Consider the following 12,683-nt stretch of genomic DNA (forward strand, 5'->3'; position numbering starts at 1 on the left):
AAAACTACATCTGAAACTATAAAAATGCTAGTGTACTATAAGGTCTAATCTCTTGTATGGTAGAAGCAATTCATTTTCATGTGTAGAGCTTCAGAAATTGTGCACATTTGTTTATAAATAAAAGTAAACTCAGTAACAAAATTCAGTTACACAGAAATAGCTGCTTATTGAATAGGAAGCATCCCCTAATGTCTACAACAGGAACATAGGATGGTTCTTCAAAAAATTCAATTAAAATTCAGAAAAATTGAAATAAAAGATAATATGAATCCTTCCATGAACTTTTTGAAGAAACCTCATATTTTCAGGAGAGGTGATCTGCCTCCAGGACGTCCCACCTTTGGCTATGGATGTACAGATCTATGCTTCTCATAACAGCATTATCCAACTTTTTTCTTGTTTTTATGGTGTTCACATATCCACCAATTACCACAAGAAATCCAGATGCATTTTATCTGTCCTTTGAATGGGTAATCCAATAGCAAATCACACTCAAGTATGAAAGAGTGTTTAGTATGTTTCCATAGAGCAATTTGAAAACACTAAGTGTTACCGTGTTTTTCCTATGTTCTTAAACTATCTGCACCCTACCTGTCATTATGTCTCAGATTTAAAGTAGGATAAATTAGAAATGAACACTGCGGGTTCCCTCTTTTTCCCAAACCCAGTAAGAAATTTCTAGTAAGGGAACTGAATATTTCTTTCTTCTCATTTGTTCACATCTTACATTTTAAACAAATGTTCCTTCTTAGCACAGTGATTTTAAACATTGCCTGCTGCCACAGAGAAAAGAAATGATAAAGCTTTAATAACTCCCAATTTGCATTTCTAATCACCCCAGACTATGAATATGCGTGGCAGTATGGGAAACAAGCTGTGATTTATTCCTCAATGGAAAAAAAAAAATAGATAAATAATATGACTGTTTAAAAGACAGATGTCATTATAAATACTCAGCAAAAAGTAACTGCCAGAAACAACATGAGGTAAGTACCATATTAAGTCCAATTTGTGTTGTTAATGGTTTCTGATCTCTGTAGTGACTCAAAAGGCAGGTGCAATGGCCAGCTGGGCATACGTAAGCACAGAAGCATATTTCTATCTTGCAAACACTGAAATGCTTAAAGTTATATTCACTCATGAACAAGGATTTCCTAGGATGCAAATAGCAGAGCTTCAAAAGATGACCAGGTATCAAGATAGCACATCCACCAAGAGAATTCAGTCATTTCAAATCCTTAAATACCTCAAAATATTACTAGCACTGTATACAAGGGACCAGAATGAACTTCACCAAAGAAATGATGTAGTTACTCGATGTAGACTAATCTGATAGAAATCAATTTTCCAGAACACTTGAAATCCTTTGCCCTAAAAATATGAAGTCTGTTTTCTTTGCCTGCAATGTAACAGCATCATTCAACTAATCCCGTGTGAAGGGAGCCGCCTCCTCCTATCACAGCCTCGTGATCTCTCGCCCTGCCTCCGCGTGCCATCCATTTTGTGAATGAAGTGTGAGAATAGCTCTTTGTTTACATAAAGAAGGCAACATTGAGTAGTGTGGACACTGGCAGAGCTTATGTGAGTGGAACTGAGGCTGTGCAGCCTGCCCTTTTAACCAGCTCAGAACTCCCAAACAAGCCTAATGACTTTAAGAGAATTCCAGCAATAAGCAGCTAACTACACACACCAAAGCAGAACTCTGCTACAGCATGACTGCTTAGAAAATTACTGAAAATAAAAGGTTCTGACTGAATCTTAAACATGAAGACAACTTCTTCTTTTGTTCTGTGTGTTAACTGCCAGCCCCGCAGGAAGCGCACACTGCGAACATCATCAGGGCCTTTGAACACAGAAGTCCAGGACACCTACCTAATTTTTTCCTACCTCTATTCATACTCAGTACTCTCAAGTTTTCTTGTCTCTCACCCATGACAGCCTTTTCATGCCTCAATTCTTTTATTCAGGCTGTTCCCTCTGCCTAGAATGCTTTCCTCTTTTTCCCTCTCAGACCCACTTCAACTTCACCTCCTCTTGGGGAACCTGTCTCCTTGAACTTCCTTTCCAGGCAAAATCAACCATTTAGTAAATCAACAGAGGATTTTTGAAGTGAAATAAAGCTCTCTATCTCCCCATAGCACTTTGGGCACAAAACCAATAGACCATGAGATAAAGGAAGGGTCTGCAATCCTTCTCAGAACGAGTTTCTCAAGGGCAGGGACTGCATCTCCTTCTTTGTGTACCCAGCACCTAGGGCAAAGCTTAGCAAAGAGCAGATGCTCATAAATATTTGCTGAATGAAAACAACGTTCTAATAAAACATTAAACCATTAAACTTACGAAGGAAGAGGCACGTGGCCCTGACTCCTGGCTTGGAGTCAGACCTAGGTCCAAACATTTACCAGCTGTGGGACCTTCGCTGAGCTACTTAGCCAGTGAAGCCTCTGTGTTTTTCCTAATACCCCATGGGGAGGTTATAAAGATAAACTGTATACTATCTGCAAACATTGAGCACAAATGTGAAATCTAAAAGGTAATCCTGGGGAGTCATGATTAAGCATTACAAAACTATAAAGCTCACTCAGAGCCCTTTAGACCCATCCAACCCCCAAAGAATGCATCCAAATGCCCCTGATGGTGTCCTTCCTGGTAGCTCTCTCATTGATTTATCAGTACAGAGTGTACAAAGTAGCAGGGCAAATCTGTATTGTTGCACGTGGCATGAATGTGCCTCTGCTCTCTGGGGATGTTGATTTTTTCTCAAGGAACCAGACTGCCACTTTGCTTCTGCCCCCAAACCCCAGCAACAACCCAATACACACCTCATTTGATTGAGAAATGACTCAACTACTATTTGAAAAAACCAAGTACAAAAAAAAAATCCTAGTTTGAAAACAAAAAAGGATTTAAGCAGAACACCAATAAAGCAAAATGAGAGAAGCCAGGCTGGCAAAGATGGTTTGGTTTAGAAATAAGGCTAATGTCCAGGGAAGAGGCTACTCAGTTACCAGGGGACTAGAAATACCTGTTTGAAGATGGCACATGAAGTCTAATGTGAAGTCTGATGACATAAAATTATATACACTAAATTTAAATGTATTCTCATAAAGTAAAACAAAATGAGTTAATGCTACCAAAATATCACCTGTAACAACTTGGCTTTAATGATAAGTGTAATTATTAAAGCTCCTCTTTATAATTTTTAGCTCTTTTTGTTCTCACATTTAGAAACTTTATAAACAAAATTTTTTAAAAGGTAAATTAATACTGTTTTAGGCAAGCCATTCAAGTCCACAGCTATGTATTTATTTTCCAATGCTTTTGAACTTAAAGACAAATGTAAACTTCTCAATAGAATATCCTATATAATACAGTGTAAATAAAAGTTAAGGTCACTCATTAAATTCATTTCAAAAGAATAACAGGTTGTGCCTAGAGTTCACTAAACATGATTATTTATTCATTTTTATGATTCTTTTACCACTGAGACACACTGCTAAATAAGATGTTGAAATTATTCCAAAAAAAGAGAAAACTCCTTTGTGGAATCCTGCATGCCAATGTCAAACATCCTCTGTATTATCATCAATTAATAAACCAAAATATTAAAATAAACATTCATCTTTAGACCTGGTATACCCACTTAAAATAAGATTCTAACACATAACAATTCTAAAGGTAGTATTCCCAGTCATTTGCCAAATTATTAGATTTCTACAGCAAGAGTAGTATTAAAAAATATATTAGACAGATTATCTGCTCCATTTAATTAACATAATTATTATGAGCTTGTTTTCCTTAGTGTTCTTGTAAATCATGTTTTAGGAGCAATGGATTCCCACCTTACCTCACAACCTGGAAAGCATGCAACCCCTTAACATAAAAAAAAAAAAAAAAAAAAACACTTCTATAAAAAGTGTCTGAATTTTGAAAGCAGAATTCCATTTACCTAATTGGTTCTCACATAAGGAAAAATATATCACCACTTCTGCAGTTTAAAACTGTTGCACTCAAGAGAGCGACCTTGACAAAGTCACTTCCATTCACTTCACTTCAATTTGCACTCCAGTAAGTAGAGGCTCTCAGGATTCTTCCATCTCTAACATTCCATGCACCATACTTGTTACTGACTTCTAGCCTGTATAAGTTATCCATGAGCCACAGTAAAATATGCAAAGCACAGGTTTTGGAGGCTTCTCATCCATTCACCATTCACCGTTCTCAAGAATCTTTGGTCCATATCACAAAACAATTTCTCATCTTCTGAAAATATAAGAGTATGCAGGGCAATGGCACTTTTAAGAGATTCACCACACCAGTTGTAGGAAACCTGCCCACTTGCTTGGTACATGCTCACTTGGTAAATTGGTATATTTACGAAGACTATAAAAGTAGTACCTTGACTGGCACATCCCACTTCTACCAATACATAACAAGTTTATCTCCCTGTGAAAAAAGTTCCAGTGTGGAAGTTCCAAGAGTAAAAAGACATCTTAAAAGATGGCTTGCTGTTATAGTAAACACCATAGTCTTACTCTAATAAGACACTACATCTAGAACCAATCAACAGATACTTATTGGGCACGCACTATGTACCATATCCTGTTCCTGGTGCTGAAGCTCCTATAGAGAGCAAGTCAGACAAGGCCCATGCTCTCAAGTAACTTAATTCTATTAAGGGTGGGGGTGGGTAGACAATTAATTAATTAGTTAACAAGAAGCAGAATATTAAAGTGTAATAAGAGCTATGCACTTATTTAACCTTGATGAAATAGTGAGAGGTGGCTAATGCAGATTAAGTGGTCAGAAAAAAGACCTCTCTGAGGAGGTGATCCATATACTCCAGATGAAAGAAAGTGCTACCCATGAAAAAGCAGCTGATCACTGTTAGCCAGAGAGGCAGGGACAACCAATTCAGGGTTGTTATCCCCTGCCCAGGGTGCCATGTCCACTTTCCCCATCTCTCATCCCAGGCCCCACCCTTGAGGAGCTAAAACCAAAAGAGCTACAGGAAGGAGGCTTGAAAGAACGCACACCCCTTCCTTATTATAGGTCCTTCAGGCCATGTGTCGGCCTGAGCTACCAAACAGGCAAGAAAAGAGATAAAAGTTTTAATGCCAATATGAACTAAATTGTCCACAACTAAAAGTGTAAAATCATTAACAATCAGTAGGGCAGGAACAATGGTCAATCAGGACAGAGGCCAGCAAGGTTGCACTGGTATCCTAGAGGCCTTGAGGTATGCTGGACATTGTAGTTTCTGGCTCATCAGATGGTCAGTCCATTTGTCCTGGAAGAGTAGCACTAGCTCCTTCACCTCTCATTGGAAATATTTCAATATTCTAACAATCAGTATGGTAGTTAGTACTGGTGCACACCAACTGAAAACCAATCACTAGAAGCACCCTTAGGAGATAGAAAAAGGAGAGTTGGAAAAAATCACAGTTGGAGGCACTGGTGGAGAAAAATAATATAACATAGAGATCATTCAATAAATGAGTGATATAGAAATTATATAGAGTTATATAGTTATTCTGGCTGTGTATAAGGCTTTCAAATAAAGCAATTGGAAACATTAAAATTAGAGTAAGTAAATGAAGGGACTTTGATTATGATCTCTACCATTTAAGTTAATGCAAATAGAAACCCATGGAGAAAATTTTAGCAGTCTTAGAAACATTTTTTTTGGTATGGACATTATGAATGTCTTGATTCGTTACTATATATTTAACATATCACATTATCATTAGAATTTTCTTTCTACAAATTGTGTGAAAGTTCGCAGATAAAACTTAGGATCTTAGCACTATAAAGGTTGAAAAACATGAAGTAGAAGCAAATATAAAGAAAATATGTAAGAAGATAGTTTCAAACAGATTGAGATAAGAATAGACAAAGCTAAGACTTCCATGCCTGAGACAGAGCTCTACAAGATGACATCACTGGGGAAAGTTTAGTGTCAGATCCTACCATTTATTTACAACTACTTAACAAATGATATACTAGTCCCTAAAGCTTCCTGCAGATCTTTGTACTTGCTGAATGCCTTTTAGAGGTAAATGCAGAGTAAATTAAATATAAAAGATAACAGTTGGTAAGGGAGAAAAAGTTACCATATAATAGAATGGGCCTTTTAAAATCACCTATTATGAAAAATAAAATTTAAATTCATCATTACGTAAGGATACTTTACTTATTCAGCTTCCTCAGCTATCTCAAACACAATAGAGAACCAGGGGGAAGTAAAAAAAAAAAAAGCGTCTAAACAACAAAAGTAAACGTCACAGAGTTCATGCACTAAAACTTAAAGAGAGACTTGCAGGAAAGTCCCTTCAGTCCTCTGTTAAAGCCTATTTACTGTTGAATACTATTTCAAAGGTTATCTCTTTTTTAGTAACATTAGGCTTTGAAGCTGCCCCCTAGAAAGGGCAGGGGTTGGGATGGGCAGAGTTATGTTATAGACACAGGCACACTGGCATTGGAAGAAAGAGAAACCTGCAACTTAAAAGAGACAGAAAATCCATAAACACAAGATACAGGCAAAAAGGCATTACTAGTGGTTCATTTGTCCCCAAAGCAAATTGCCACACATGCCACAAAAGCCCTTGAGGAAAAGAGCACATACAATAATTGATGTTCATAAGGCTAACCCTAACTAATGGTGGCATATTCCAAATCGAAACTCAAAATGGTTAAAGAAAATGAGAAAAATAAGAAACATGTTCCAGGTCTAGAAGGAAATTAAAATCACTCGCCAATGACACAAAGTAGAAGAGGCGTTACTCCACCACCAACCTTGTGATTGCCATCTGTATGGGTTATATGCAATAGACAAAGTAAGCTTTGTTTTGCTTTGTTTCTGAATGCTTATGATTCCTTCTGCTACAACCGAGAAGCACCATCCCAGATCTTAGTCATTTCATGGTGGGCACACTCATCTAAAATCAGTGAGCACAGATACTAGTTTTTTGTTGTTGTTGTTGTTGTTCCCATGGTCACGCAAAAAGTTCACAGGCTAGAAACCCTCTGAGCAAGCCCATGTTCTCTTATCTCTTTCTTTATGTTAAATCTGGAGACCCGTGTTTTATGTGTGAGACTTCCAGGTTAGAAGTAAGGTTAAGAATGAAGTACACGAAAGCAACTTATAATATTGGAGGATAAAGCTATTTTTACAGTAAAATAACAAGAACTGCAATCCAATAGTAGGTTAAAAACCAGGTAACTAATAATAGAGTAAATGACATTGATCCTTCAAAACTAATTTTGAATCATCTCCACATGTCCCAGTCTAACTCCATGTATATAGCATTGGCTATAGCAATCAATTTCCATTTAAAACAGCTCCTAGGACACCAAGTTAGAAATAGAGCAGTCTGAAATAGAGCAGTCCTAGGGATTTGACAGAGTAAACACCATTTGAGACTTTGGAATACTCAAGAAAAGAGAGTATTATGGGAAGGGGTCCTTGAAAACAGAATGAGCATCTATAAGTCACAACAGATCAGTTTGGGCATTTCATATTTGGCGCTTAGAAGACCTTTAATAAAATGACACAATGCACAGACTGGGTCAATAGAAATTTCTACATGGTATCCTCGGGAAGGGTTTGTATTTAAAGAACTGGACAACTGTCAAAATGGAGGGAGTAATAGGGCAATCAAAAATCAACTGTAACTCAATATGAGAGCGAAAAATACCCACATAAGGAAATGAAAACTGTGAAAGTCAAAAAAAAAAAAAAGAAGAAGAAGAAGAAGAAGAAGAAATAGTTGCAGCAAATCTGGTCACATTCCAGGGAGATCTTCTTCAGCACCCACCTGTTATCCTCAATTCTGGAAACTTTAATGAAGCTTAAAAATCAACCTGAGCATGTGCAGGAAAATAGCTCTATATTGCCCCCTAGTGCTGGCCAGTCCCACATCTCTGTAGGCTAAAAATTACAAGGTGAAGAGTTCTACTTCCAGTTACTTCCTGCTGCCAACCTTAACATAGTCCAACCCCCAAGCATAGCCCAATCCTCTGCCCACAGATTAGGAAACAACCAGGCTATTTTTAGCATCATGCAGCTTAGGAATGGAAATGGCCCAGCCTCAGATGGCAACAGAATGTGGTTGTACTGACTTAATGAACTCATCTCTCCTGAGAGTATGAACCTACTTGGTAAAGTGGCCAATGGCCACATGCTGCCACATGCTCTGGGGTCCATTACAAAGTGATGATAGCATGTAGATCACAAGAGAGAACTACAAGGAAAGGACAAAGAAGGACACAGATTGAAAGGGAATCGGGGAGATGTTAGGACAGGCTTAATGAGACAAGGCAACAGGAGAAATGATATGGGACAGGAACAATAACAAATAGGAGGCAGAAGCCGGGAATATTGTGCATTGTTGTCATTATGGAAAAGTTTGTCTGGTAAGAAGCAGTATTTTGAACTGCACATTTATTTTACATGAGGTAGAATAAAGGTTGGTCTGATCTGTTTCCTGCCAGGGTACAGCTGGTGCTGTAGCTCCTTTGATCACTTTCCCCCAGCCCTCTGCAGCTCCTGTGATTAGAGATAGATCCCTAGGCTGCCCTTTGATCAGCAGCTCAAGGAGCCTGCAGGTGCCATGTGCCATCACATTAGCAAGTTGTAAGAAGCAACCACATTGGCTGATAAATGTGATACTGTGTCTCGCTGAATAAGCAACAAATACAAATAATGTCTATAAAAATCTCAGGAATCCTTATTTTATCTGTTTTTGTATTCTAGAAATTTCTTTGCTTTCTTAAGAATGAGCATTTTATAGAGTTTAAATTCAAAGCTGAAGCTTTGAAACACCCCGATATGTAAAGAAAAAGTCACTGTTACTTAAAAATATAGTACTATCCACTCTGATTTTCTGATTTTCTACGTATATGGCTTGTGTTCATTTTGCCTTGTTAGTGAAGTGACAGCATCCATGCATTCAGAATAGATGACATACAAAGCAGTAAAAACATGTTCATTTCTTTTCAAGTAAGAATAAGAGCCACCAGTTGTAAACAGGGTATTTAATATTCCAATTTTAGACAGCCTACATTAACATTGTGGTTTCATGTGCAGTATAAAATTTCTATTTACAAAGTATTCTCAAAAATGACTTCATAATGGTAGATCAAGAGAAAAAGAGTTTAGAAATTGAATGATGTAAATCATATGGGGTTCAGAGGCTAAGCAAATTACACACCCTGAAGCTGCCCTGGCTTCATGAAAGGAGCCTTTCTCCAGCTCTGTGCAATCCCAGCCCAAGAGAGTTTGCATCTGAGAGTTTTCTAAACATTTCAGGTACACTTGAAAGCTGAAAGTAATTCTCATTTCCTATGCAGGATTAAGTCGTTTCCAGCACACACAAAATAGCAGTCATTCACCAAAACGTACAAAAACACACCACCAGAAAGGTAAGTACTTCAGAATACAAAGGCACGTTTTTGAAAAACTTAAAGCGCAAAAGTAAAACATTTTTGTAATTCTCCTAAAAACGCCCACTCGGCCTCTTAACCTCTGTATTTCCTATGTACTTATTGATTAATCGATGCCTTTCCACTTAGAGTGCTTCAATTAATGCGGCTGATACATTTCCTGAAGTCCCCATCCATCACCCCACCTCCCCTAGGGAAAAAAAAAAAAAAAACTCTGAGTAAACTTTAACATGCCAAGACTCATTCATTTTGGATTCGTTTTTAGATGCAGTTCTTGAACTTCTAACTCTGGCAATGAGCGATCCTAACGTTCACAATCGCTTCCAGAATGGCTTCTCTAGCTGCGGCTGCAGTGGCACGCACGTTGCCCGGTTAGAGCTTTGTAGCAGCTTCCGAAGTTGCAAACTACACGTAACCTCCAAAAGTCCATGCCAATGAACGGAACGGAGCGCGCACTTGCATGGAAAGAGCCACGATGATACCCTTGCAGCCTGGCGTGCATCACACGCCAACGCACAATGCCAATGTTAACACACACAGAGAAACGAGAAAGGGGGGAATGGGGGAGAGACTCACCGTTCTGTTCCTTGTTGTTGCTGCTGGAGAACTGGAATTTGCTACTCAGGTTGGACTCAGCCTGAGTCCCGTGTCTCTGGCCGGCCAGGGCAGATGTCAGCAGGAGAAGCCCGAAGAGGAGCATTTGGCTGACTGGGGCGAGAGTTCACTCACGGCGGGCACTTTGGAAGCAGCGACTCCCGAGTCTCTTTCACCGCCGCCAGGGGAAGGCTGCACTGGGGTGGAAGCGTCGAGCCTGCTCTGGCAGCAGAGAATCGCAGGGTAGTTTCCACATAATCCCATCCAAAACTTTTTCCTAGAGCCCTCTTCTGTGTCTCCAGTTTTTGAAAAGGATCAAAGCAAAACCTGGACCTGAACCAGTTTCCCAAGGTTTAAACAAATCCCGAGCTGTGCCGAAGTGGTGGGGGTGGGGGTGCAGGCGAGGGAGGAAAGAGGGGGTGGGGACGCGGGGGAGACGGGGGAGCGGCGAGAAGTCACCAGCGAGTTGCCGGGAGCACCTGTCAGTTTGGGGGACGCGACAGAGGCGAAAACTCAAGGGTCGCGCGAAGCGAGCCTGGAAGCCAAGTCGGCGGCGGCGAGCAGTTTCTCATCGATCACAAAGCTGCCAATAGATGCGGCTCTCCGGGCGCCCCTCTCCCCGCCCCACCCCCCACCCCCGAAGGGGGAGGGGAAGAAACAAGGCGACGGCGCCGCGGCCGGTCCCCCGGGCCGCAGCTCCGGAGCGGGGCCGGGGGCTGCGGGCCGAGGCCGCCCCGGTGGCGGGCGAGGGAGGCCGCGCGGCTGCCGCTCCCCAGCCCGGCGCGCAGCCTGCGCCCTGTCCCGACCTCCGGAGCACGGTTCCGGCACCTGGCCTGAGTTTTCCGCGACCAAAGTTCACCTTGCTCGGGCGCGTCCCCCGCTCCTCGAAGCCCAGGGGACTTCGGCAGCTCGGGGTCACCGCGGGGCTCCAATCGTCCCCCGTCCCCTTGCCCCACGCCTCGGGCTCGGCGCTAACCTCGGGGCTCCGCACGGCGTCTCCGCACCGGGTGGAGAGGGAAGGCCGGGGCCGCCCGGAGGATCCGGCTTGTCCCCTCCCCTTCTCCACCTTCCCCCAGCTCGGCGGCAGGCGGGAGGTGGGGGCCGTGGGCCGAACCGGGCGGAGCGCGCGGCGGGCAAGCGGGGGAGGCTGCGCCGCTGTCCCGCGGGCGGCCGCTGGGGCGGGGGGCGGGGGGCGCGACGCCTCCTGCAGGGGCAGCCGCGGGCCGCGTCGTCTCGCGCCGGCGGGGGCCGCCAACCGTCTGTCCAACAGGTGCCGGCGCAGCCAGGGGGTGCTGCAGGGCCGTCCCCGATTACCTTTCTCCAGGCGCCCCAACCCCAAGTAAAGAGCACGACGGGTGGCGAAAGGTGCTGCAAAAGCAAAACGTGGGCAAGAACTTCTTGCGACTGTCCTTCTCTTGTCCCCTGTAGCCGTGACTTGTCCTTAGTTTCCTAGGGAATCCCCATTCCCACAGGACTTTGCAAGGCCCCCTTGGCCTGAGTTTCTGGTCTGAAGGAAGAAGGGAAATTGAATTCAAAAACTTCCTTCCAATTTCAGCTGAAGCAAGATGGATGAAGCAAAAGTAAAGACAAACAGCCAAAATAATAACATTCATTCATTTAACAAATGCTGTATTGACTGAATGCCTAGTATGTCAGCTGTTTCAGGAGTGGGGCTGTAGCAGTGAAAACAGACAAAAGTCCCTGCCCTTGTGAAGTTTACAGTACTAGTTGGGCAGCATTCAAATCAGGTCAATATCTTATGGGGAGTGACTTCCTGGAGGCACTCAGAAAGGGCCAGAGTTTGACAAACCACCTTAGGCTGTCCTGCAATACAGCCTCTAACAAAACTAGGCTGCCCGAACCCCTGGTAATAGATTGTCTACCTTTACATCAAAGAAGTCGCAAAAGCACGGACATCCATATGTATGTAGCATGTGCCCAGGCCAGCTTCTAGGGGTTGGTGCTGTAGGACCTAAAATTCTTATGATGCCATCTAAAATGAAAAAACATGTCAGCAGAGCCTATGGTGATTCCATGTGTGCTAAATGTGTCCCTGACAGGATTCAAGTGTGCTTTCCTTATCAAGGAATAGAAAATCCTTGTGAAAGCATTGAAGGCACAAGCTCAAATTCAGAAAGCCAAATAAAAACATGAAGTTTTTCTGAGTAATAAAAAAAGAAGAAACAAAAAAATCAAACTGAAAAGAAAAAAAAATAATGAATGCCAAACAAGTGCCATGGCAGGCAAATCGGAAATATCACCCAACCTCTGGTTAAACAAGTCAATGCAAACAATTCAACCACCAGGGACACCTGGGCTGGAGCAGAAAATCAAGATAACAATGTCCCTACCACTGAGTGTCATTCAGGTAGGGACATACTCCTACTAGACCAAACCAGGAGCTGCCCCTTCCTCGGTCATGCTGAAAATGCTAAGCCGTCTTCCTATACTTGAACAATGACTGGGGCCAACCAACCAGACCTATCTCCTTGGGATATCTAGTCCTCTTCTTTTTTCCCTCTTAAAATTGTGCGAGGCGAGGCTCCTCTTTGAAATCTTTACACACTTCTCCTACTCAATCAGTCCTATTTCTTTACCACTTCTATCTTCAGAGTGCTGGATATAAAGCCAAATAAGGCCCAGTC

The 12,683-nt window shown here is 42.0% G+C and overlaps 1 protein-coding gene and 1 pseudogene across 2 annotated transcripts in view; one reads left to right on the forward strand and one right to left on the reverse strand.

The window, feature by feature from the left end:
• Window positions 1-11,162, reverse strand: part of PDGFC (platelet derived growth factor C) — a 199,109-nt gene extending 187,947 nt beyond the window's left edge. The window contains exon 1 of one of the 2 annotated variants that reach the window (XM_063108641.1): window positions 11,015-11,162. Coding sequence is in view for 1 of the 2 variants with exons in the window: in XM_063108640.1 (XP_062964710.1) it covers window positions 10,021-10,144 (124 nt within the window). In the remaining variant the exon portion in view is untranslated. Of the gene's footprint in view, window positions 1-10,020 lie in introns of both variants that reach the window. The other variant, XM_063108640.1, reaches the window with a different exon arrangement.
• Window positions 11,163-11,797: 635 nt separating this feature from the next.
• On the forward strand, window positions 11,798-12,184 carry LOC134385810 (large ribosomal subunit protein eL34-like; annotated as a pseudogene).
• Window positions 12,185-12,683: the final 499 nt, after the last annotated feature.

The sequence above is a fragment of the Cynocephalus volans genome, chromosome 9 (genome assembly GCF_027409185.1).
Source record: "Cynocephalus volans isolate mCynVol1 chromosome 9, mCynVol1.pri, whole genome shotgun sequence".
Classification (NCBI taxonomy): Eukaryota; Metazoa; Chordata; class Mammalia; order Dermoptera; family Cynocephalidae; genus Cynocephalus; species Cynocephalus volans.